Source organism: Mastigoproctus giganteus, chromosome 3, assembly GCF_048544385.1.
Source record: "Mastigoproctus giganteus isolate SK-2022 chromosome 3, ASM4854438v1, whole genome shotgun sequence".
In the NCBI taxonomy this organism is placed as follows: domain Eukaryota; kingdom Metazoa; phylum Arthropoda; class Arachnida; order Uropygi; family Thelyphonidae; genus Mastigoproctus; species Mastigoproctus giganteus.
This window is the reverse complement of record NC_143577.1, coordinates 190,708,896-190,736,329: the sequence shown is the minus strand read 5'-3', so window position 1 is coordinate 190,736,329 and position 27,434 is coordinate 190,708,896. Positions and strand designations below refer to the sequence as shown.

General features: G+C 38.5%; 1 protein-coding gene across 1 annotated transcript in view; it reads right to left on the bottom strand.

Moving 5' to 3' along the window:
• Nucleotides 1-10,762: 10,762 nt before the first annotated feature.
• The window catches only part of LOC150088517 (cytochrome P450 2L1-like), a 47,945-nt gene continuing 31,273 nt past the window's right edge, over nucleotides 10,763-27,434 (bottom strand). Inside the window, exons 4-8 of the mRNA XM_090370208.1 lie at nucleotides 20,320-20,621; nucleotides 18,196-18,308; nucleotides 13,221-13,476; nucleotides 12,661-12,848; nucleotides 10,763-10,960 (exon numbers count right to left, since the gene is read on the bottom strand). Coding sequence (XP_090226334.1) covers nucleotides 10,779-10,960; nucleotides 12,661-12,848; nucleotides 13,221-13,476; nucleotides 18,196-18,308; nucleotides 20,320-20,621 — 1,041 coding nt within the window. The 3' untranslated portion in view covers nucleotides 10,763-10,778. The remainder of the gene's footprint in view (nucleotides 10,961-12,660; nucleotides 12,849-13,220; nucleotides 13,477-18,195; nucleotides 18,309-20,319; nucleotides 20,622-27,434) is intronic.

Below are 27,434 nucleotides of genomic sequence, written 5' to 3'. Positions count from 1 at the left end.
GTTAGTTAAATGAGGACGAGCCATAGTGAAATTGCCTTCCATAAACCATTTGTCGGACTGTGGTGATGTACAAAAATCAATTAATTCTGTGGAGTGAGGACCATTTATTACAAGGAGAAATGGACGGAGGAGAGCATCAGAACACCAATGGTCACGGAAAACCAAATCGTTCAAACTGAGTGGGAAACATCTTCGACCTTTGATTACCAATCGTCCTCTTTGCAGTCTCTTCACTGGCATAAGCTTTTATGGAATTTGTAAGCTGCATTAGGTTTATATGTAAATCCCTAGAGGATTACATCCACTCATACTAGCAACACATTTCAAGAACTCCACTTCATGGTCACAAGTAGCAACAAGATCTTATCTTGTTGAGTTTTCAAGCCTCCTCCACACTTAAGGGAACCATATTTCGAGCAACGCCAACGAATGGTTTTAAATTCTAAACAAAAGGGAATCCGTTTAAACAGCTGATCTTTTCCTTTGTTAGACTTAAGTTCCATATTTTTAAAGTGGTCTAAGCAACAATCCTCAAACTATGCACAATATTACTGCATTCGATACGTAAACGCGTCAAACTGCAACGAAGTGATGTGCCGTGACGCATTTGGAGGGTCAGTCAGATATCACATTGATAGTTGAAGGGGAGAATAACAAGTGGTTCATATTTGCAGGATTCATATAGGAAGTTACTCAATTACGAAGTAAAAATAACACTTGAAAATCTATGGCGAAACTTAACGGGAACATTTAATCCATAGGCATTAGGGTGATTTTGAATTCCTTTTGTCCTAAAGTAACGTTGCTGCCTCCTACATGTTGCTGTGAGTGACATTTCTGAGGTGTGATGTCAGACTTCTTATTCTTGCCTTGCAGTGTTGGGTTAGACGGAAAAATGGCCAATGATTTGCAATTTAAGGTATTTAAATGAAACATGTGTGAAATCTATTGGAAAAACATTCTTAACACCTTATCTTCGGAAGATATACGTTCATGAAGTCGTTCCCAGTCGGAGTGCAATACAATCTATCTCAAAAGAAGTCTTCCAGGCTGTTGCTTCGAAAAGATTTGAATGCTTTACGTATATCGCAGGGAAATGGCTTATGAATTTTAATACTACAAAGTAAGATTGCATTGGGGACGGAGGAGAGATAAGTTCAGGTTAATTGATGTTACTATTCTGCTTGGCATATTTCATAGTATAGGCAGGGGCTAGAAAGACACATGGTATTCAGTCTGACTTTAATATTAAGGAAAACGCTCCTTGCCCCATTTCTTACAATTTTATTGTAATCAGAGGTGGAGACCATCTGATAACATTCAGAGAATTCATTGAAAAGAAGCCTGATGAGTGCGCCTATGAGGAACCTCTTAGGTGTGGATTGGGAAGTTTGATGCCATATGGTGGAAGAAAGCATAAGTCTTTTGCTGCACCTGGAAAAATTAATAGAAAGGAACAACCTATTTACTCGGTCCTCGCCTGCGTAGAAACTTCTATATGCGAGCATTGACACAATCTTAATTGAAACATCGTTATTAACTGAAATTTAAATGCATTCCATTTGTTTTAGCATTTTTAACCATCTGGCTGAGCTTGAGTCCGCGTGAGATTTTAACTGACAAAGACCATATGTCCGCAGTTTAACTTAATGATTACCATCTTCTATACACATGCATATTTTTTAATACGCATTATTTATTTTATCAGATATTTTACTTGCCATTTACACTTAATATATTACTTTTTATTTAAATATTGGACCATAAAAAATCAAACCGGCCATTTTACAAAGAGGGGTTTCCAAAACAATCAGTTCTAAGCGTTACCCATTTTGTTTTCAAAGTTAACTATTATTGGACTTCCTCCCACCGTCAGGCCTCTTTGTAGACTACTTTATCATTTTTTTTTGCAGTCTTTCAATGAGGATCATGAAAGTCAATACATATTTCAATATACATAATTGCCTATGGTGGCATCTGGACAAGTGTCCATTCATGTATTAAATGAAACCTAAAAACCATTCTGCCATCAGGGGAAACACCCACAGGGGATGTTTTCCACCTGGTTCCCCAGGGACGGAGAACCAGGCGGCAAACATTACTATTTTAAGTGTGCGCCAACTCTACTCTCAATGGATGGAGTACAATACCATTGGGAGCCGCCACAACCTCCTGGCTGCCCACACCAGGAGAGGAAAAAATATTTAAATAAAAATTAATTTAAAAAATAGAATACATTTTATAAAGGAATACAGAAATTCCTTCATTCCTCGCAATGAGGGATTAATCCCTCACCAGGAAAGACATTGCAGCATGCCATCTATATATGAACTCTTGGGAGTGGCAAATGGTTTTAGGTTCTCGCTGTAAAGACCCTTTACGTAAACTTTTTTTTTTCTCAAACGGAACCTTCACCCTGAACCAGAACTTTAACTCTGACTAAACATCATTCCAGTACGAATGCCTTACTGCTTTTACGAGACACTTCCGTCTACAAACCCTTAGCAGTTAACCCCAACAGAGCTTTGGAACGATGGGAGTCAGAAGTGAATATCCTCATCAACAGCTAGCTGAAACAAGAAAAAATTAGTCAACCCGTAATCACCTCCGTGCCGCCGGGTGTCAGATCCCACGGTTTTACGGCCTGCCGAAGGTGCACAAAGAAGACACACCACTAAGACCAATTGTATCCTGCTGTGGATCACCGACTTACGAGCTGTCCAAGTTTGTCTCGAGACTTCTTTCTCCTCTAGTTGGCAAGACCACCTACACAGTCTCCAACAGTGTTGAGTTCATAGAAAGGATCCACTATATCCATCTCACAAGATCAGGTCTTGGCTTCGTTCGATGTAATATCACTATTTACCTCCATCCCAGTGGAACTTGCCATCTCTTGTGCGAAACAACTCTTGGACAACGATGAAACCCTTAGCGACAGAACTAGGCTGACGCCTGATGACATTTCCGCCGCCCTCAGACTGTGCTTAACAGGGGGTGCAATCATGTTTAACGACTCAATCTACCAGCAGATACATGGCACAGCCATGGGTTCCCCTGTCAGCTCTGTCACAGCAAACATCGTGGAGGAGTTAGAGGGACGTGCGTTTACAGACGCGCCAGATCACATCGCCTTTTGGTGTCGCTATGTAGACGATGTGTTCGTTGTCATCCCTAGAGACTCAGGTCAACGACTCCTAACCCACCTCAACTCACTATCGCCCTTCATAAAGTTTACGATTGAGCTGGAGTAGAACAACTCTATACCATACCTAGATACACTTGTCCGGTGCGAAGACATGCTTGAAGACGACAGTTTATCGCAAACCCATGTGTGCTGGCCAATTTACCAACTTCAGGTCAGCACCCACGCGGGGCCACCTCCTCTCCACTACCCGAACCTTGCTAACTCGCGCCTGGACACACTCCAGCTCCGCAGATGAAAGACGCAAAGAGATCACCAGAGTCAAAGTAGACCTTACGAGGTGTGGCTATCCCATCGACGTCCTTGACAGGTGTGATCTACAGGCACGTGACGACCAACAGCAACGCCAACAGGGTCGAGTCATCCACGAGGGCATTTATCCCATACTACCCCAACCTGTCACAACAGATCGGTAGAATCCTAAAATTACATGGGATAAAATGCATCCAACTCCCAGGCAAGAAACTGCGTTCTCTTATCTCCAACGTAAAAACACCCGTCCCCACTCTTCTACAGAGCGGTTTGGTCTATCGCATCTCTTGCCGTGACTGCACCAGCTGCTACTTTGGAGAGACTGGACGTCGACTCGAGAAACGTCTCTCAGAACATAAAAGGGCGATCCGTTTGGCAGATATAGAACACTCAGCTATCGCCGAGCATGTCTGGACAACCCGCCACGACATCGACCCACACCGCGATTTCGTGGTTGTGGACAGGTCCCACCATTACCTAAAGCGCACCTGGTTGGAATCGTTAAATATAAAATGCTCGGATACCTCTTTGAACAGGAACAGTGGTTGCCAAGTTAACCCCATCACAGAGGCAGTAATTCTATCCATAGACAAACGCTGCCACGTTACCACCATATGTCACAGCCACAAACATCAACAAACAATTAACCACGCGCCTCACGCACCATCCTGGCAGTGCACATCTCTATTCCAACTGCCATTCATGTATTCAATCTGAAGAAGGCTGTCTCCCAGCCGAAAGCTTATTAATTGTAACTCCAGTTTTGCTCTGAGAAACAAAATAAAATTTTTCGTAATGAATCCAGAGCACGTAGGCCTTTTTTACTATCATTCCAGTAGCATCCAAGACAATTCTTGGAGCTCATTTTCGATAAGTTGACAATTTTTCCATATCCGTCAACTGTGGATAAAGTGCAAGGGGATGAACCTCCTACGTGTTATCTCCCCAATAAATGGGGAGAAGATTTCCCTCTTTTATCGTACGATTTCCCAATCAAAATTACACGATGGATCCTAAGTGTACGCATCGGCTAGAAACAGCGTACTTAGGTGGCTAGACCCATTCACCATCAGGCCATCCGTATTGTTATTGAAGCATTTAGAAAGTCTACTGTCGATGTGGGCTACAGGAAGACTCTCCTCACGTACTTGAATACTCCATTTAGGATGATCTAAGATTGGCTCCTAAGGCAACAGTACCAAATTTGTTTCCCAGATGCGAGAAGGTACCCGTATCTATCAATTTTTTTGGCCTTCAAACTTTCTGTATTGCTGCTTTTAATCGCAGGAAGACTAAATGTTAATGCAAGCAACCAAACTGAAAACACTTCATAAATGAAAATGCAACCCGCGTTTGTCGTCCTGATGACGTAATGTGCAAAATTTTGCTGGTTTTCAACACAGATTTTAACAAATGCTGCATTTTTCTGGTTCCTTCTTTACCAAGACTCTCCATGACTAGATCCTTCCTCTGCACAGTGATACCGTCATCAACCAGTGACTTCTGATACCACTCCAGATTAACAGAATTCTATCTAGAACTTGTTCCTGCTGATCTTGTTTAAATGACATTACTTCTGTTTGACAGTACTTTTTTTTTTCTTGACTACTTTCGGCAACGGTGCATAAAGACGTGGGCCAAGACAGTTTATTTTTTTTAATTTTTACTTTATGCTATTCTCATTTTTTCGTCTTCTGCTGTGGTGTCTCCTAGGAATGACTCTGTGCGTGCGCTATTACTGGCTTGCTGGCACTGGTTCTTCTGAATGGCTCCGAACTCGCTTTGGACATTCAGTGCGTAACTGTTGAGGTTGGCTATGGTTCATGCGTAGCTGTGGTGTAGGCCCCAACTTCCTAGAGGTACACTGGGCAGGCTTTCCAAGTGATCGCGTGCCTTGTGACAAAACGGCCAGAAACAACAACACACTGCACGAACATAACATTACACATATTTGTGGCCTGTTACAGTGCTCTGTAACCATCAATGTACAAAGGCGGAGTTGAACTTTCGTTCAGATGCCATCCTACATAAGATTCTACACATGTTGAAGCAACTGAACCACCACTGTCATTCTGACGAAAGCACTTTAAATTAAAACCCCTACCAGACAACCCTACTTAGACATCCGTTTTCGAGCCATGATGGGAAAATCTATACAACACTCGTCAGACTGCCAACCGTCCCTTTGGTATGCGCGTCCAGGAGCTGCTGAGAGAATTCGACATCAAGGTAGGCAATGTTGCCCAGTCATCAGGCTTACTATAATGTGGCTTCTCCATTAAAAAAGTTATGGGTAAAGCCATAACTCCTGTCTACCAACAACTATGCTGTTCACCGAACCGAATATTCTGACACTTGCCTGTGTTCGCTGATGGTTCGAAGTTAGTTGTCTCACTTCGAACTTTTTTCGGGATAAGGTGTAATGCTCATCCATTCGTGACTCGGATTCAGCAGACAATACATTCTGAGTGTCCATTCGTTTCTGCTGGATTCCAACCCGAAATGGGATCAGGGGAAATGAACTGGCAGATGCTGCGGCCAGATAAGCAAAACCTCAATGAATGCCTGTTAGTCTCCTCTACAGGCAGGCAGCTAATACACTAAATTACTCTCCTAGCAACAATCTTGGCATAAGCAAGTTGCAAACAAGCTTTATCAGATAAAGCCGGTAATAAAACCATGGAATTTTCTGCGCAGGAATCGCAGAGGCGAAGTTATTCTAGCTCGCCTCCGTATAGCGTGTTTAGGGTCTAACGGCACCAGGGGTTCCCCCCATCTCCGCGTAGTATACATTGGTGATACAGAACACTGAGGCCAGAGGTTAAAAAGTGTATGGATATTGTGGTGTGTAATGTTTTGTACCGTTCATCTGGTCTTTTAGCCGTTGGGTCTCCAATGAGACCCACCGTTGCCCACATTATACCTAGTGGAAGCAGACCAGGTACACCAGTATTTTATAGATTTACTGTGGCAGGTCCAGCCACCTGATTTCAGTGGTTAGGACCTAAAAAAGTGGAGGGGGACAATAGAAATTTTGGTCAGGCCGAAAGAGATGCAAGTTATGCTGGGTAGAGTTAAAAATATTTTTCAGTGTGGAGCGTGTGTAGTTTTGACAAGGGTCAAACGGAAGGAAGAATGAAGACTGGGGGGGGGGGTGAAAGACAGAAATACGGGGTCAATAGTGAAGATAACCCCAAGTGTCGGTGGTGCAGGCTGATGCCTCACCAGGTGAAAATAGGAGTGGTAGGGGAGTGTACAGAGTAACCATCCCCTTGCCAAGGGATGGAAAGTGAACCGAGTGAGGGTACCCGGTTCACTTTCAGGCGAGGGTGATATGGTTTTATCTCCCGGAAACTCTGGTGTTTCGTCCAGCGAACAGAAAATCGATCACACAGCACATGCAATTTATAGACAATACACTGAGCAATGTGGCTTAAGTCGCTGATGCTCCCAAAAAATCCTACTACAAAAACTAAATCAAAAAATGGGGTATCAGGTCCTGACACGAGTTGTTACCGCATGTTGCAACGCTTGAAGAAAAAGGCATTAAATTCTCTATTGCTTTTTTTCTGAATCGGATCTTCTCCTAAGGCAACTGTACTTGTTCATGGCGTCATTGAACAGTGCTAGCTTTCCTTAAACCTGGAAAAGATCAGACGAATCCGTGCAACTACAGAATGAATATTCAGAACCAAACCTATAAATTCAGTTTTTTAACCTATAACAAAGACCTCTCTAAGCTACATGAAGGTCCAGTAGCAATACACCTGCAACTTGTAGTGCAGAAGTTAAAACAGTACGATAAACTTTTAACATACACTCTGCCGCCACATTTGGAGGTACAGCCCTGCTGTGCACAAAAATTGTTTGTCCCACAACGTTACAAGACACATGACCACAGTTGTGGAAAAAAATGCAGCAGAACAACCTTTCTAGTATCAGTAAAGCGTACAAATCGTAGCAAGAATGGGGAAAAGGAGTGACCCAACGGACTTCCATCGTGGCATAGCAGTAGGTGCATGACGTGCTGGACAAAGCATCTCTGAAACGGCAGTTCTCCTGAGCTTTTCATGCAACACAGTTTCAAGGGTGTATCGAGAATGGTGCAACGAACAGAAAACATCCTCTCCAAGGCACTCCTGTGGAAGAAAATCGATTGTTGATGAGAGAGGTCAGAGGAGGAGGTTGGCTAGAATTGTGCAAGCAAACAGACGGGCCACAATGTCGCACATCACATCAGAATACAACCTTGGTGCGCAGAACAAAATATCGCAACGGACCACTAGACGCACTTTGTCGCGAATGGACTACAGCAACCGACAGCCACATCGCGTGCCTTCGTTATTAATGAAGAACAAGAGAGAACGCCTCCTGTGGGCACAGCAACACCAGCACTGGACTACCGAGGATCGGAAAACAGTTGCTTGGTCTGACGAGTTGAAGTTCCTGGTGCATCAGGTTGATCGAAAGCTCAGAATTTGGCGAAAACAACATGAATCCATGGACTCGTCATGTCTGACAACTACTGTGCAAGGTGGTGGGGCAGTGTTATGGTGTGGGGAATGTTTTCTCGGCGCTCGTTGGGTCCACTGATACCCATAGATTCACGTCTGAATGCCACATCGCACGTAAACATCGTTGCTGACCAAGTGCATCCGTTCATGATGACAGTTTATCCTCAGTGAGATGGTTATTTCCAGCAGGATAATGCGCCGGTGCGCAAAGTCCGAATCAATATGGAATGGTTCCAGGAACATGACTGACTTTTCTTTTCTGCAGTGGCCCGCTGTCTCTGGATCTCAATCCTATTGAACATCTTTGGGATGAGCTGGTAAGGGCTGTTTGCTGCAAGCCTACAACGTCGAATCTCAAGGAACTGCGTGAGCCACTCATGTCTGCATGGTACTCTATTCCTGCACAACGTTTTCAGTATCTTGTTCAATCCATGCCTCGACGAATTCAGGCTGTTTTGAAGGCTAAAGGAGGCTCAACACGCTACTAGGTAGGCGTACATAATAAAGTGGCAGCACAGTGTACATAATAATATTGTAAGTTGCATAGTAGCTAACTTCGAGCGAAATTTAACAGTTGGAACCCGGTGAAACCATGCACCTGCAACAAAAAAATGGCCATAAGAAGAAATACGGCATTACAATAGTTCTCACGGTACGTCAGAAAGTCCCCATTCTGAACGAGAATTTTTTTTCAATAGCCCCAGTGAATCTTGTGATCTTTGTTGTTACATTATTTAAATGAGAGACAAAATTAAGCCTTGAGTCTACTGTAATCCCAAGTAATTTTGTTTCTGAGACAAGTGGAATTCTGTTATTATTAATCTTCTCTAAATGGTATCGTTTTGATCCAAAGATCATAATTTTAGTCTTGTACAATCTTATTGTTAATTTATTACCCATATCCAATTGAAATAAATTTTGTGAAACATCATTGGCATTGCTGTCGATAGCAGATCTAGATGAACCATGATTTAGGACAGTAAGATCGTCAGCATAAGCGATGATTTTAATACCACTAAAACAACGGGAAATCCAAACCTCTAATACTGCATTGCATATAAGGGGCCCCAAGATAGACCTGGGGACATCCTCCCGAAACTTGTCTAGACACCTCCTGAAATTTAAACTTCACTAAAATATGACGATTACTGAAATAGCTCGTGACGTGAACACGTGGTATAGTTGCTTAGAGCACGCTGCTGATCGTATCCGTTCGAGAGCACTTTGCTACCACAGAGTCAAAAGCGTCATCGAAATCAGGAAAGATAGGTAATGTGTACTTTGATGTTGAACTCTCAATTCTGCGAACAAATTCAACAAGTGCATTTTCAAAGGATTTTCGTACACAGAACCCATATTGATTAGAGCACACCTTATTTTTTGACTGAAGAAGATCACTAACATGCAGAGAATCAGAAGCTCCAGCATTTCCCAAGTTTTTGAAAAAGGGCAATAGCTTATAAGATCTAGGATTTAATGCAAGTTTATCTGTTTTTTTTAATCAGTTTTAAAAGTGAAATTTTCCACATATCAGGAAAGAGACTTTCTTAGAGACATTTATTAAAAAACAAAAGCAACACTTGTGGAATCAATTTCAGTAATCGCAAAATAAATATATTTTCAACCTGGTCTATCCCTGGGCATTTCTTTATATTAATATTTTTAGCAACACAGGTTAACTCCTCAATGGTAAATTCTTCTGTCTGATATTGGTGGTATAAAGCAAATTGGAACTCGAATATTTGAATGTACAACAGAATCAGTAGTTAGATCATCCACCGGGAATAGTCTGTCAAGAATAACATAAACTGTATTGATCCAATCAGTTAGTTTCCAGGAAATCTTCCTTCCTAATCCAGTATACATCTAAATAATGAATCTTATTACGAACTATCATATAAATAAGACCCCTAGGATTTTCATTACCTACTCTGTGAACAAACTCCTTTCATGTTTCCCGCTTACGTGTGTCAATAGCCATTACGTAAAGTTGTTTAAGTGAAATATTTAAAGACAATTTTGAGGTGCACCAAGAACAGGACTTTAAACTAATCTCTTTCTTTGCTAGCCGATTTGTATGAGGCCATAAGGAAGGCCACGGAAATCGAATTTAATGGACTCTGAAGATAATAATGGTGACACTTCTAGGCTCGCGGATGGTGCCTCGTTAGAAAGTTCCACCACATCCAATAAATGTTTGTTGGATGTGGTGGAACGCAGCATCCGCCAACCAACGCCAGTACCTCGCTCAGTTGCCGAACGCTATGACGTCCTTCTATCCACTAAAGATTCCTGACGATACCTTCTGCTGCCTCGTGGAGCCGATGCCACACCGGGTGCATGCGGTTACCTCGGCGAAAGGTGGCCCAACACGCTGTTAGGTAAGTGATCATAATTTCTTTGGCTCATGAGTGTAGATAAAGTCTTAATTTCTCTTTCTAAGTAATATTTTATGTTCTTCTTTTAAAGAAAACTGTGTGATGAATGAAAAATCATCCAAAGTTTCCTTCTCCTAAATTAGCTATTGGCAACTGCATATTATCCTTTTCTCGAGAGAATTTATTTGTCTGCCCGTTTACTTGTTATTCAGGTGTAATTAGCAAGTTAATCATTAGAATGAGTGGCTAAAAGAGTAATAATGACATTTTGCACAGTTAACATATTTCCACTTTATTTATCTGAATTGTGCATATACAAACATTTTTATTCTCTAATAAACTTTGCATTTCCAGTAATAGTAATTTAGTTCTTCAAACGTACTGTTCTGACAAAAATTTTGAAATTGAACTCTTGATATATTACTCTCAGCACTAGTCTCGAGGAAAGAAACGCAGTTTAAAAGGCTTTGGTCTGTAAGTCAAAACAACTTCACCTTCATTGTGAATAGCTGTTTCTCCTAACGGCATCTTTATTTCATATCTCTGGACTAGGGCACATGCGAAAACAAATAGCGTCCGCAAGGCAAACAGCTCACCGGGGCAGTTTCTCTTACCTGAAGAATCAAAACAGTTAATTTTAAAATCAACACAAACTCATCTTAATTATATAAATTTCACTTTTAGAAACTTTAGTGAAAAGCAGCATCATTGAAAAATCATCCCTCATAATCGTTGTCTAAGAGTTTCATTTACAGCACCATCACGTTACAAGGAATACTGTTTTAACGAAATGTTTACTATAAAAAAATAGTTCTAAGTCCTGGCCAACTTTTCTCCATGAGTACTGGAATCTGCATCAGCTACAAGTTGATCTGTAATAATTCCACAGCGATAATTTCAGAGGCCAAGCTCAGTACGAAAAAAAGCAATGGCTAAGGAAGTAAAGAATGGGGACAAGGAAATTTTCATGTATCTGAGCACAACAAAGAAGAAACAAATCAGATAGGATCCTTGTGTACTGGACGTGGGAAAATCTAGATATTTTAATATTTATTATCTAATAACTCTTCAGTTGATGTTGCTGGCACATGACCAGTTATTTTGAGGTAGGCAGCTGGAGAGTATATTGACCATTGAGGTTAATTATGAGGGCATTATTGGACTCGGGAGAGATTCCTTTGGACTGGAGAAGTGTCAACGCAATCGCCAATACACAAAGACGGTTCTAAAAGAGAACCATTGGTAACTACACGACGGTTAGTCTGACTTCAGTAGTACAGAAAATCTTAAAGGCAATGATTGAAGAGTACAATCCAGGAACACTTAGATAGAAATAGCATTCTGAAGGACAAACAACATGCTTTTGTTAAGGGAAAATCATGTTTAATTAACTTAGTTGGCTGTTTTGACACAGCTGGATGTATGGAACAATTTCGACATAGTTTTTGGATATAAGCAAAGTATTTAACTCAGTGCTTCATTAGAGGTCAATATATAAGATGGGACTCATTGGTATTACTGGAAAGATTCTGAGATAGATTTCAGGGTAGCTGCACACCACAAGGCAGTAGGTTGTGATTAATGGATATTCTTCAGATTAGTGTACCGTCAGAAGTGAGGTCCCCAATGATCACTTGTTGGAATACTGCTCTTTCTGATTTTCATACACGACATCGATTTAGGGATAAAAGGAGTTGTGTCAAATTTTTCAGGCAACGTTAAGATTGGAAGATATTGTTGTAGTCGGGTTTTTAGGAGCATTGGTGACTAAGGCCATATTGCTCCGTGTATATTGTCTGTAAATTCCTGAGGTCAATTTTCTGTTTTGATGGACGAAAAACTTGAGTTTCCGGGTGTTACCTCTTGCCCGAAGCCGACTAACTCAGGCACATTGTGAAAAAGGCCCGTAAAAATTCTTCCATCATCGACGGGATTCGGACTCAGATCTTTTCCACCCGGAGTCGGGAGGACGGCAATCCTACCAACTTTGCTACCCAGGAGGATAAGATTGGGGATAGTTCTTAATAACCATTGTCAAGCAGCACCCTTCCCAATGACTTGAACAAACTTCAAGAATTTAGAATTCAACAAAACAGGAAATGGACGTCAGAACACACAATTTACAGTCGGTATACACGGAGCAATATTTCCTTAGGAGCTGATGCTCCTAAACCCCTACAACAACAACAACAACAAAAATAACTGTACTTTGGGGAATTCTAAATTTTGGAAAATTTGAATTTCACAATTTTTTTTCACATCATAATCTAATCCATAAATTTAATACAAGAAAATAATTATAAAAAACTCATACCATAAGAAAAAGGCATATAATATGGATGTTTTAAGACGGATTTTCCATCTTTACTAAGAAACCTTTCAGGATTGAAATCTTTGGGTTTCTCCCAGTATTCAGGGTCGTTATGTATTTTCCATAAATTTATCAGAACTATTGAATTTTTGGGAATATCAAAGCCTCCAACAGTAGTATCGGCTAGAGCCCTAGAGAAAAAAAAGCAAAACTATTTTTATAAATATTGAGTTAATAGCGAAACGAATATTTTTAAAAATAATTTTAAAAAATAACAAATATTAACTTGCTTGAGATTCTAAAACCAATGATCGCGTTCTCCAAAAATAACCCAAGCCTAAAGAAATATTTGGGCAGTTCATTTTACTAAAACGTTAAATTTTTTAAAATTAAAATATGGTGTTTCTTGATCGTTACCAGTCATCAGTGAGAAAAATCCTCAATTAACATCATCAATATTTGTTATTTTGGAGAATCAGATCATTTTTAAAATAACTGTACGTTCAACCGTGTTTAGAAATGCAAAAGAGCTCGAAGCAAGATATGAAGAAACGATTACTCACCATCTCATGGCTGACAACGGTAATGTAGTCTTCAATCTTTGTGATTCCATGAGTACAGCTTGCGTGTATGGGAAAAGTGCTCGATCGTTCCACTTCACTCTTCTTTCTGTTCCAACTGCATCAGTTATTTCCTCATACATTCGCTTCTGAACTTCAGGATGGCCAGCTAGCAACAGAAGCATCCAATCCATGGAGCTAATTGTGGTATCCGTTCCTCCAAGGATCATGATTTGAGAATTTCCTCTTATAACAGAATCTATACGCACATAAGAAGAAGAAAAGCGTTAAAATGGATTTACTTTTATTGTATTCTATACTATATTGCCCACAAAAGAAACCGAACACCTCATTTTTAAAAGAACGTTTTATTGATATAATGTTTAATAACAAGTAAGGCTACCTTTGTCCTTAATTGCACGGTGTATACTTGTAGAAAGTCTCTGAATAAATTTTTGATAACAGGAAGGGGGTATTTTGTTCTATTTCACCTACAACACAGCGGTCAATTCAACTTCTGTTTGCAGGCGTGTTGGAGTGGCAAAAAGTTGTTCCAGCTCAACTAAAATGAATTTTTCGAGGTTAAGGTAGGGACTCGGAGCAGGCCAGTGAAGTAACGCATTGTCCAAACGAAGTCACCATAAACTGTGCAATATAACGTGGTGCATTGCCAAGTTGAAAATGGCTGGTCCATTCCATTGCCACAGTGTAATAGTAATAGTACTCACCATATAGTGCAAGGAAGCCGAAGACTTTTGCTGCATTGGCAAAAAAAAAAAAAAAAAAACCAACAAAAAACAACCAAATAGATAGGAAAATAAATTATATGCTTCCCTCCCCTCATAGGTAAGTATGCAGATGACCTTTGAATTTATTCAAACTGTCAGCCTTAATTACCTGCGAGCACAACTTGTTCCAGCAATCAATGACTCTTTGATTGCTGGAACAAGTTGACAAGAAATGACAAGAAAACTTCCTACAATCTAGTTTAAACCTCATCTAGCGACACTTTGTACAAGTGTGGTATATGCAGATGGAATTTTGCTCCACGCCTTCCGTAAACCTGTAGCTAGTGTTTCGATTGAACTAGGGCATCTTGTTCTAGCTTTTAATTATTTATTATTACCTTGTAATTTGAATTTATGACTCATAGTTTTGGAATTCTTTAGATCAGTGAGAATATTACCTTCATTCATTTTACTAATCCCTCCAAAAGCGATGAATTCAATCAGTGCCTAGTTGCCAAGCTTTGCCCACATAATCGGAACCTTTCCTCATACGGTCGTCCTTCTGCTGATCTCACTATTCGATTTGTCTGTCTTTGGACTCTTTGAAGAAGCTCGGTGTCTTTTTCCAGATTTGATCTCCATACTTAAACACAGTAATCCAAATAGGGCAGGAAGAGTAGGACTGTTCAGAATGTCAAAATGTATTGCATGGCATTCATTCGTTGTTCCATGATCGACGATCAATGGTCCGAGCCCAAGTTACGAGAAACAAGAGTAGACAGCGCATTCTCTAAACTTCACCGTTAAAACAACATACGCTGGTAAATAACGTTTTCTGGGAAACTTTCCAGTCACAAAGGCAGGTATCAGAACAGGAAACCGTCTATCATAATTTGCCCTCCATAATACAACTTTCCAATGGTCCGGGAACCAATTACAATGGACTGTACATCAATCAAGTCGATGCTATGTTTTAGCCTTTAGATTTTCAGTTAAGCTCCGATGATATGAAACTAATATTAGTGCTCGTAGCGATGCCTAAACTCCTTGCTGATAGTGTTCGATGAGGGCACAGGGTCTACCGTGCCATTCTTGCGACTGCCTTCTAATCTCTTATCGACAATTTCCGTGGTGAGCAGAACGTTTTCCAGCATTCTTGCCTATATTTGATTTAGTGATTGCTTCAGTCACAGTTAATCAAGCTTTTTTTCAGTTTTGGTACAATGACACAAAACATAAAATTCCGTAGACTGATTAATACCTAGAACCCTCTACTGAATGTCTTTGAACTGCTAATTTCTAGCGTGAAATCCAATTGCTTTTATTCCTATGCTTGGCACATGGGTGACGGTTATAATTAATTTTTCCTAAATCCCTCGATACCTTTCTTATGAGTACGACTGCCATGGCGTTAATAGCATCAAATCATTTAGCGACACTTTGTACAAGTTTGGTATATGCAGAATGGAATTTTGCTCCACTCCTTCCGTAAACCTGTAGCTAGTTTTTCGCTTGAACTAGGACATCTTGTTCTGGCTTTTAATTCATTTATTATTATTATTTTTAAATTGAGATTGAATTAAAATATAATCCAATCCAGTATGCACTGAAATACAGATTTCGATTTAATACTGATTTTGAATTCAATCTCAAAATTGAGATTGAATTCAAAACCAGAGCTGAAATTCCAATTCACTACCATATTCTCCTGAAACTGCTGTTGTTCTGCCTGTTCCTTTTTACACGGAACTTTGTCATTCCATCATCTGGTTCCGATCCAGAGAACTGCCATAGTGTCACGAGACTCAGGATTAATGGTTTCGTCAATGAAAATGTATAGTGTACATATATACAGTGTCAGTTAAGTGACTAATTTAGTCACGGTATACAAAAAAAGAAAAAAAACTTATGAAAGTCCTGTCCACATAGACAGACAGTATTATTCAATTTAAGGCTGCTGCTTTCGAATCTAGACCATTTCCACACAATGTGAGAGAGTAGGGGGTTCAATCCAATGAGGCACTTGAGACATTATAAACCCAGGTGACCCAGTCCATTCTTTTCCGACTAATTCGGCCATGTTGGAGACAAAAAATCCAATAAAGTTTTCTAGTATTTGGAGAGAAAATACTGGATTCGATTTCCGTTGTCGCAGTTCGATCCCGGGCCATTTCCTACCAAAGGGGTTCATTAATGGCGGTATTTAATGTAGTTAAAAAATAAATCAGTTATTCTAGTCAGCTCTATATCCTCTCCCCCCCTCTCCCTACAACGAGAATCCAGGTGTTTTGTCCAGAAAAACAGGGAAATCGACCAGAGAATAGAAATACCGCAATGTACAGACACAATACATGGAAGCCTCATAGTCTTAGTTACCTTGTCCCAAAACAAATAAAGCAAGTAAAAATTAAGTCTTTTTTTAGCTTCAGGGTTATGCAATAGACTATCAATTAAAATAATAAAGGGGTGTTTAAATGTTTCACAGAATTATATATCCACAATTCGGAAAACTGAACACGTGTTCATCCCCAAATTCATTTACATACCAAGGTTTTAATTTCTAAAAATTTCAAAAGAAAGTTTTCATACCGAAAGCTTTATTGTTGGGTTTTATTCTCTTAACCTGCGGTTCACCAAATCGCGATTCACTTAGGATCAACAAGTGGGAGGAAGACTGGTTCGATGATCTCACTTTTTCGCTACTGATCTGTTTTTTCCTTCTAGGATTTTTTAATATTTTAAAATTTCTGGTGTTTTTGAGTCTGTAGATGTCGCTATGGGTCATCGTGATGCATTTATGTAGTTAGAAATAACCTTTATAAAGGCATGCTCAGAGGTCTAGTCAGCGTGTTGGTTGGCAGTTTTGCCATTGAATAGCAAGTGCGATAATAGATGGGAGGAGCCAATGTATATTTCTCTTGTTGATCGTCCAAAGTCGTCGTCAGTGTGGAAGTGTTTCGAAAGTACCTAACCAATTCTTTAGGTTGATAGCAGGTATGAAATGAATGAGTCGAATACACGATTTGTAGTTTACGCTGACATGCTCATCTGTGAGGCTGTTTCTGTATAGGTGTTACTCTTTAAAAAAAAAGATTTCGGACGTTGAATGTTTACCTTTATCTTCCAGCATTGTTACATATGGAAATCTTCCTCCGTTTTGTCACACTGCAGTTGAGAAGCAATTTGTTCTTTCCTCCCCACCACCAAATCAATGTATTGTAGGTTGAAGATTAAATTGGACCCATCTGCTGGGTGACTCATTCTGCATATCGTGATCAGCTCTTGTTGTGACATTTCAGGACTCGCAGAGCGAGACCATTAACTGCAAATGCTGTAGCCTTATGGAAAACTGATAGTACTTTTTTAGAGGCAAGGATACTTCGTGAAGACATAACGTTTTGGTATATTTCTTCATTCCACTGTCGAAAGGTTGTTGCGTTTTTCTTCGCTAACACGTGTGAAATGTCCTTGGTGTCCATTGGGAAGTTCAAAATATTATCCCGTCACATTGTGCCACGAGTTGCGTGACATTCACAACGACAGGAGCAAATGTTAGTTGCTAACCGCCGTTCATTGCCGAGCGTTCAGTTATGTAAATGGGTATGTGAGGGAGAAAACTCGTAGTCAAAGTTCCGTGTATCGTACATATCTGGAATTTTGCCATATGAAGTGGGGCCAGTTTGTATTGTGCTTCTAGCCAGCTTGTTATTCTGGAGCCACCATTTTCAGTTTGGAACTGACATGTGATTTGTTTCCATTCGTCCTGCTGTTCACTGCAAGTTCCCATTCACCCTTCCTATTTGTCTTCAACCGTGTTGGACAATGCACCGCCTGTCATTACTTCATGGATAGAGGAAGTAACTACTTAACAACTCGTGGAATGGAACCAGAAGAAATGTAATAATTTAAGTAATATGGTTTACAAATCAGTTTAGTTATTTAATAGTTGTTTCGTGCAATAAGTGTGGACAAACTAATTTACAACTTTTTCTCAACGCTTTGCTTTAACGTTGGACAGTATCTTGTGTACAAAGTGAGCTTACTGCTGATTTACGTCCTCATTAGTTGTTTTAACTTCTATGATTTGGATTCTTTTAGTCTGCAACGTAACTTAAATATTGTTTTAAAACTATTTAATGAATTCATCTTAGCAGAGGGACAAGAACGGTATTCGATCATTTAGCTGATTTCCAGGTGGGCATACAATTAAATTCCTTAATATCTATAGTAAAGATTTACTGGCGACTTACCTGTTAACATCGACCCTCTTCCTTCACTGGTTTCGCTCTTCGCTACATATGCCTCAAGGAAACTTCGATGCATTCCAAAAGAACCATTCTTCTTTATAGACTGTAGTTCTTCACTTTAAACGGTACACAATTTGTACATTAATCATAATTGAGTGAAATGTTAAGAGGATATAATGAATTCGGAATTAAGTAAAATTTCAGGAATATAACTATCATTTATTTACCGAATTGGTACCAAAAATCTCGAGAATGTAGGAAATTAGTCATTAAATTAACATGACTCCTACTGCGTTGGCTACTTTATCTAGCCAACCAAAAGTGCTCTGTGTCAATCCCATGCATTTAGTGAAATTTTTATTTCTAGTGCTTTTTATGTTAACTGCTAAATATAGTAATACCACTTGCTACTTTGACCTAATGCAAGAATAAATTTCTGCAAAGAAATTAAGGTTACGTGGCATCGGTATATTGTCTGTAATTGGGGTGTATTCTTAGGCTGGTCTCCTTGACGGGAATTGTTGCATTCTGCCATGCTGCTCTGTTTCCCATGAAACAGCCTAAGTAAACAGTGCTGGAAACACTAAGTGAATTAGGTATCATGAGTAGTGCTTTTGTTGTTCATATGGCCACTTAGTGCAAGGCTCGCGGTTTCAGCGATTAAAAACAACGAACCTTTCACCCGAGACATTGACACCTTGAGTCAGAGAGGAACTCTATTTCCTCTCTCCATTGCTCGGACTCCACTGTGGGTTTCCTCTTCAGTCTAGAACAGATTAATGCCACCTGCGAGATATTGAAAAGATCCTTGGCTTTGATCATTCAGGTTGTTTTGGAATTTAGTAATCTACAGCCATGAATTTTGTTCTCTACATGTCAAACTGTTAATGACATTCTATGAATTTACTTATTTTCAGTTAAGTTCCCATTTTGAAGAGTCTCGTTTAACTCTGATCCGAGACTGATCGAATTTTTACTATCGTTTTCAATTGGGTCCATAGTAAGTCTCAAGGGTATAAAATAAATTGTCCGCGAACGTAATTGTATAGACGCCATCTGCAAAAAGGCCTCTAAGGTTGGGAGAGTAATACATATCCAGAATTTAAAACAAATACACCAACCGTTTAACTATAATGGTTTAATACTGGAAACTATAAAATGTACCAAACGATACTACACAGTAAAATATATGCAAAAGATTGATTTACAAAATAAAATATACGATGAAACTTTAATATACAATAAAATATTTAAAATACAATAAAATTAAAAGCGATAAAACATTGAAGCTTTCGCCTCCTTTCAACAATGATGTTTAAGCAACACATCCTTTAATATTTTATTGTATATTAAAGTTTCATCGTATATTTGATTTAAAAAATAAATCTTTTGCATATATATTTTATAGTGTACACTTTAGTTTCCAGTATTAAACCATTATAGTTAAACGGTTGGTGTACTTGTTTTAAATTCTGGATATGTATAGACCCTATGATAAATTGCAGGCAGACTAAGGTTATGCGCAAAGATCCCCAACCTCCATTTTCAAATAGGTATATAGGCTGAGGCTTAACTTCCTTCACGGTTCCGTGAGTCGGGCTCTAAATTTTACTTCGGAAAATTGAGATGAAGAAAGTTAAAATAACGCAAGTCTTTGAGGAATGGAAAGGATAAAATCACTTTTAATAAGTGATCAACTTTGGGAACTGCTTTTATTTAAATTAAGTTAAAGTAAAAATTCATTTAAGTTCATTATCCTAATTCCGTTTTAGGTATGCTGAACAAGGTTTTTTCTTTGTCTATGGTATGTCTAAGTGATGCATGGAAGCTTTTGAATCTGCAAAAATTAATCTCATTTGTGAACTTCATGAAAATTACTCTAACTTATTTGGATATTGTAACAATCTTGAAACGCTAGCTGACTGTAATACTTATTTCCAGTGCACCCTGGGAATATGCCGAGGAAGGCATACCTTCACATTACTTTCAGCGTTTATATTTAATGTAAAATCAAACCTGATTTCATAATCTAGATCCCTTCACTGTTTTAATAGCTGATTCTTACATCTAAAAGAACTATTACTATTCATACATGCAAATGTAAACTACGTTAGCAAAATTACTCACTTAATTCGATTGTTGAATCGTTTCACAATACGAACTCCCTTCTGATGACGTCCAATCTTGAGCATGTTGCAAATTGGCTGCATCCAAGGCATGCAGAAAAGGATACCGACTTGATCAAATAATTTGGACATTGCCATAGTAGTGTCATCGAAGAACGACCTCTTCGGATGGCTGTCGTCTAGTCTGCTACCGCTTATCATATACCATATTATGTTATTGAGGAACAAAGTAAAATACTTCTCTATATCCACAGGTTCGCAACTGCTTTCTTCTATCTTATCCAGGAAACACGAGAGCTGAGCCTGTCAAGAAAATATGAATTGACTATTACAGAACTGCAATTTAAGTAGGAAATTTAGAGTAATTTTGTGATGTCTAACGAATATCTATTGCAGGAAAGTGAACCTCTCCCAGCAGCTTGTGTAAGCTTGCATTACTTTCCACTAGTAATACTTTTTGAAAACCAAAGCTCAAGGTGGTTACAAAGATGTTATCAGAATCTTTCCACCACATATGGCGGTGCTTGAATGAGTAAGGAAGAAATGCAGTCTTTGATAACTGTCCCAGGGCTTGTTTGGTTTCCAATGAATCTGGAATCTCAAAAATCAAGAACAAGTGATTTCGTTACGACTAAGTATCAAAAAGGAAATGTGGTAGATTCGTCTACCACGGACTATCATTAGAGTAGGAAGTATCTCTGAATGTAGATTTAAGATCTATTTAAATACCACTTAATTTTGTACAAGCAACATTGGGAAGCTTGTATTGTTTTCGGTATTCATGGAGATAATCTAATTTCACTAGCATACCCAATTCCTGTAGTTTCCTAAGTCTTTCTGAGCACTCTGTATTTTATTTCATTTTGATGTAATATAGGTTAAGGTATGGCCTCAAATTAAAGAATTGCACGTCTTTTATCACTGACCTATACAAACATTAGCTTGTAGGTGAGTATCATTCCTTCATCACTTTAGGTGATTGGGAAGAAATTGATAACAATCCAACTTTCCTTTACTGTGATCGAAAGTTTGACAAGTTATTTGCAAATTGGCTGTTTTGTTAGTTGCTTAACAATCATACGAAGGACGCCTTAACTTATAAGGTGGCCATCGACCATATCTGAAACTCATTGGCTTAAGCTTGAGTTCTATCATATTAGAAAAGTGCTGACTGTTCGTGTATAGTTTCACATTGATTTATATTTCAAAAAATCAAACTTCGAAATTTTCCTGATAAGATTGCCTTTAGGTAAAGGTTCAGCCTCGTATTGAACGTTTCCAGGTCTCATCACTGGAGCTATAGGTCCAGTAATGTACCTATAGCTTCTTACAGGTACATTACTAGTTTTACTCTACTAGTAAAATAAACATGTACAGTGTTGCCCTCCTTGTTTTGAATGGTCACTAGTTCAATAAAAATTTAATTTCGAATTTTGCTTGGGAAAAAAGTCTATCTGACAGACGTAATAGGATCGAATGAATCATTCAATTACTTTTAATATTTAAACACCAATTCTTGTATGCACAATATCGGCCGTTTTCAGTCTTAAACTAAATACTTTCCACTATTTAAAATTCTCAGCAAAGAAATTTCTATCCGCAAATTAAATCTAACACAATTCAAGTTTTTTGAATTTGTAGATTTGCAAAAGGTATTGCTGTAATTTAAAGTAGATTTGTAAATCAATGTTTTCCCGGTATTAAAGAAAATTGGTTATTGTAAGTGTGCTGCCGTCTTTGCTGAACTCACTTAATACTGAGTAAAGAACGTGCACGTACATAATAGTTGACAGATTTTAAATCTCTTATATTAAATAAGACGTAGCTTTAGAGTAACCGCTTAGCTTAACTCAAGTGATCTTGGAACCTAATGTTAGGCAATTCGCCTAAAAGCAGTGCTAACATTCCACTCATATTAAACTTAGCTTGCATTAGTAGAGGCATAATGCAAGAAAGCTGATACAGGATCAGCAAAAAATAATTTCATCCATTCGCTCCAAATGTTTGTCTAGTGCTGCCTTGAATCTTTAACTTTTACGACTGAAGTTTTGTTCCAGCAATCGACCACCCGATGGTTAAGACAATTTCCGTGCATCTATCCTACAACTTTGCTCAATTTGAATTTATTCCCCAGGCGATTCTTCTCAGCAACAGGAAGAAACTCATCGGCATTGCGAATGCTCAAACCATACACCTCAATAAGATCATCTCGCTGGTTTCTAGTCTACAGACACTAATTTGCAAAACTTAAGCTTTTCTTCGTAAGAGCAACCCTTTTTTTTCCATTCACTAATCTTGTTACCCTTCTCTGTACTCGTTCCAGCAGCTCTACCTCAGTCTTAAAATGAGGCCTCATCTGTATACAGTACTCCGGTTTGTGGCCTGTCCATTGCCATGTACAAAGGAATCACTTTTACATGCTAGAAAAAGCATGGATAACGAGGTGATTATCCCTTTGTTAATTATAAACGTATTCAAAGCTGGAATAATTACTTATTCTTAACGTATCAAAGTAATCTGATTTAAGTTCTCAGTTTAACTGAACTACCTCCAGAATTAAGAACCCGTTTGACTACCAGCAAACCTGTGCTCACAGAGATAGTAGCTGCAATTAAAGGTTTGGAAAATTCCTTTCAAAGGAGTACGTAAACTTCAATTGGGAAAAGTCCTACATGGCTTTAGATAATACAGTATGTGCGTGACATAATGGCAAAGTACAGAATGCCATTTCTACAAGAAATTTCAGTAAGAAAAATCAGTTGTATTTTTGGTAGAACAGAATTTGTAGATAAACTCAATTGTCATTCATTCGCTTTGACAAGCATCTTTATTGCAATAACTTCTAATAATTCTTGAGTTTAATTTTAGTAAGTAGCTATAGAAGCGTTATATCATCATGAAATTTAGCTATAGCTTAATGTTTTCACGGTACTCTTAACCCTTACTCGTTTCCATCGCCTAAAATAGTGGGCTAGGTTGCGTACTATTCATTTAGGTAGCCAACTTCAATTGGAGATCTCAAGAGGCAACTGATGCGTTCAAAGAATTAGTTGCTCTTATCAATTTTACTTATTCAAACCAAGCACATCCACTAGAATAACGGATGTAAGGCTCGCGTACCCACCTTTACTATTTGCAAAAGTAGCTATATACATAATTTGTAGTAGAAAACTACAAATTTCATTATTTGTATGCCAACTGGCATTATTTAAATGTCATACAGCTACGACAATTCAGGGTTGCTCTATTCCTTTCAAGTAAAGAAACCTACAGACTCTGTCGAAATCCTGATTCATTGCAAAATTCTTCATTAGCCACTTGCTTTCATTTACGCATCTTTTTAAAGAACCCATAAAACGCCTCGATTATCTCGCTGAGAATTGAATCCATTTCCTGATCTTCTTGAACTTACCAGAAGTTCAATGCAACTCAGGCAGGTTGAATTGCTTTTGCAATACCTGCAGTCTTTCTGCACTGTCGGCGATATGGAAAGATAATCGGCTGTTAGACTGAAAGTTTCCATACTTTGTCCTTTGCATGCTGGTTAGCCATTTTGTGCTAGACAAATGAAAATCCATAGAGAAATCTAGATAATCATTTTATTTGCTGCACTGCTATTTGAATCTCACTTTCTTTCCTCAACGTATCTGATGTTCTAGGAACAACTTTCCTCTTATGAAGTGTCTTAATCAGGAATTAGAGGTTTCATTTCTCTAGTGGTTCAAGATGGATGCTAAAACGGCATGTAACAAGGACAGCTGTTTACCAGCTACATATTTCAACTAGGTATTCTGTTGATTCTTATCCAAGGTACCGCAGCAAAATTGATGTCTTCAGAGTATCAACACAGGATTATTGGAAAATTAACGCAAACGCATCCTTTGTGTAGATATACTTCCATCCAAATAAAGAACGTTGGCAGTCAACAGATTGAAGCTCATACAGCATCCGTAATCTGAAGGAAAGCCATATTTATGGAACAGATGGCTCAGTACAGAAAGTAACTCCAACCATAATGGATGCAATCTGTTCACTGGTGAAAATTGCAGGGATCCTTAGTGAAATCTATACAATGAGAAAGGGTAATGCATTTGAGGGATTTGTAATAACTTCATTCACTTTGGGTAAAGCAAACTATCTAAAACCTACTAGGTCACATAGAAGTAGCCACGTTCCCTTCGTTTGTCTCTTGGTCTAAGTATTTGAGCGACTCGTAGAAAAATCTACCGGGGCGTGTGCAACAAGTGGGCACTGTTCCTTCGTTTGCCTCTTGGTCGAAGTATTTGAGGGACTCGTAGAAAAATCTACCGGGGCGTGTGCAACAAGTGGGCACTGTTCCTTCGTTTGCCTCTTGGTCGAAGTATTTGAGGGACTCGTAGAAAAATCTACCGGGGCGTGTGCAACAAGTGGGCACTGTTCCTTCGTTTGCCTCTTGGTCGAAGTATTTGAGGGACTCGTAGAAAAATCTACCGGATCGTTCTGAGAAAGGAATTTTTTCCCCAAAAGGATTAACCCTTTGGGAGTGAAAGCCCACCAAAAGGTATTCATGATCGTGAATGCATTTCTTATATATTTGTCAGCAACTGACTAATTCTGTTGATGGATAATTCACATCTCAGTTCAATTATCGTCATTTGTTTTGAAATGTTATTTTTTAAATGATATTTTGAGCCTTTAAATTGGTTTTCATTGAAATCAATATTTATAAAAATAAGTGACCTCCAAATAGCACGTCGAACACTTTTGTATGACTCTCCAGAAAATAATCAAATATTACGTTACAGTAACAAATTAAAACAGTTTAACACAATTAAAAGAATTTAACAAAAATTAACTATTTTCCTCCTTAAAGCTGACAATGCCTTGACTGTCAAAATAAAAAAACAATTTTAAATTGGAAAATTAAGGTAACAAACAAAGAACTAGCCTTTTGAATGTATGGTCATTTGTAGGTTGTAGTTTCAATTTTGCATATTGATATGTATGCCCTCTAACTGAAAATCGTATTAATATAGTGTGAGTGACTCTCGAATGCAACATGCATGGACAGTTATTACTCCCCACATATTGCCATTTGTCAGAGTAAAGTTCAACCCAAAATATTACACCGAATAACATTAAAAGTAGCTCATGGTTCAGAATATTTGGTAGTCTGTATAAATGATTATCTGTTTGCACTGGCACTTTCAAGTGCTGCCGAAATGTTCACAACTAAACATTAGTTGGAGCGTGTCTACGATTTGCCTCGTTCAGTGCAATGATTTGTTTAAGATGGTTACATTTGTCAGTATTTTGCAAATACTTTGGTATAAGCTCGTAGTTATACATGAGCAAACATTTTAACATGAGGATTGGCTCCTTTCTACAGACCCCACTCAAAACCATCTGCAATCTTTTGCACGTCTTGTAGTCTCACCCACCCGACGTAACTCGAAGAGATGTCTTCAGTTGTGATACTTTGCTGTTTGTTAATTGAATGTTTGCCTCAATCAGAAATTGACAAGTTGTGTAACAAGCCATTTCTATTTGTAAGATGGAACCTGCATCAAGGAAGTTACGCAGATATCATGCATCTTCGAATGGGATGGTGGCATCCTCTTCTGTAATACACCACATACAGAAATAGCCAACCTCTGTTGGCTAGACGATTTCACCATCGCGGGTAAATTGTTATTGTGCAGAGATTCCTGGGTGTGCTGATGTTGAAGGGCTGAGTCATTCATTCTTTTGCATGTGTATGCAAGTGGATTGTAGAGCTATTGCCGAAGTTGACTGACACTGCTCAACATTTAACTATTGTTACAGTTAAGTCCGGTTTGGGTGGATATGTTAATTACTGAAACTGCAAAGGAGAATCTGGTTTGTCAACAATGATTTCCATATCATTGTATAATGATTCATTATCATTACAGCTTGTAATGATAATGATTCATTATCATTACAGCAGAAGTTCCATGTGATCGATTCTGTTAAGGCTTTGAACTAACCTGTAAATACAGCAATCGCCAGATTTCTAAGAATCTCATTTGTAAATAAATGGATCATTTACCCTTACCATTGCTTCCTTTAAATAGAGAACTAAATCAATTGAGTCTCGTACTGTTAGTTGGAGGCTAGCTACTAATAGCTTTTAATCATTACTGTGATTGATTTAACGATGCCTGAGCTTCTGACATCTGATTTCTTCATCTTTAATAAATTCAATTTCCTCATGCTTTGATTATCTAATCTCGGACAACATTATATTAATGGTTCTTGCATACTCCTGTGAAAATGAGACACCGGTAACATCCTCAATGCTTAAGTTGTAAAAATACGTATTTGCAAATACCGTTTTGGTAATAATCTAAAGATTTCACTTAATTTCAAAGTCAGTTTGATAAATATCTAAAAAGTGTGCATTAACCGACAGATGAAAAATCCTTCAATATATAATGTAAACAATATTCCCTAGAATATTGTAATTATTAAAAGTATACACTAATCAAAGTAAACATGATACTCATGACCATCAACCTAATAAGCAGTGTAGATTGAATTGTTTTGATAAATCATATTCTAAACTAATAAATAGCCACTTTTCTGAAACAAGTTTCAACTCTCTGAACCCAAAACTGCTGTTGAACACTGCAAGCTGGCTTTTGAGTTGAAGCTCCATGAAAGTACTATGATTTAAACAGTACCAGAGCACTTTTCCTACAAAAGGAAAATGACACATGACTAATAACTTTCATAAAACGAATCTTTATGAAAAACATGAGCAAAAGTAACTGGTTATACCAGTGCCACACGATCTAACCTTTTTCAGAGAAATAACGATACATCAACTAAAACTTTTAGATAAATCGTTGAAAAACCTCGAGTGCAGCATTATTTTATATATTGTCGATATAACATGTTTTCCTTTCGAATCTTTCTTCCAAACGATCGAATAAAAGCAAATTACCCAACAGACAGTTCTCAATGTAGTTAATTTTTCTGTACTATCCAGGAACTATGCTAAGCATTTCTAGTATAACTGAATTCTGGGAACTCAGTTATTCCAAGTAAATAACTGAAATCTTGCGAAGTTTATTCCCGAGTGGTCTACTCCGATAAGTATAAGAGTTCAGGCTG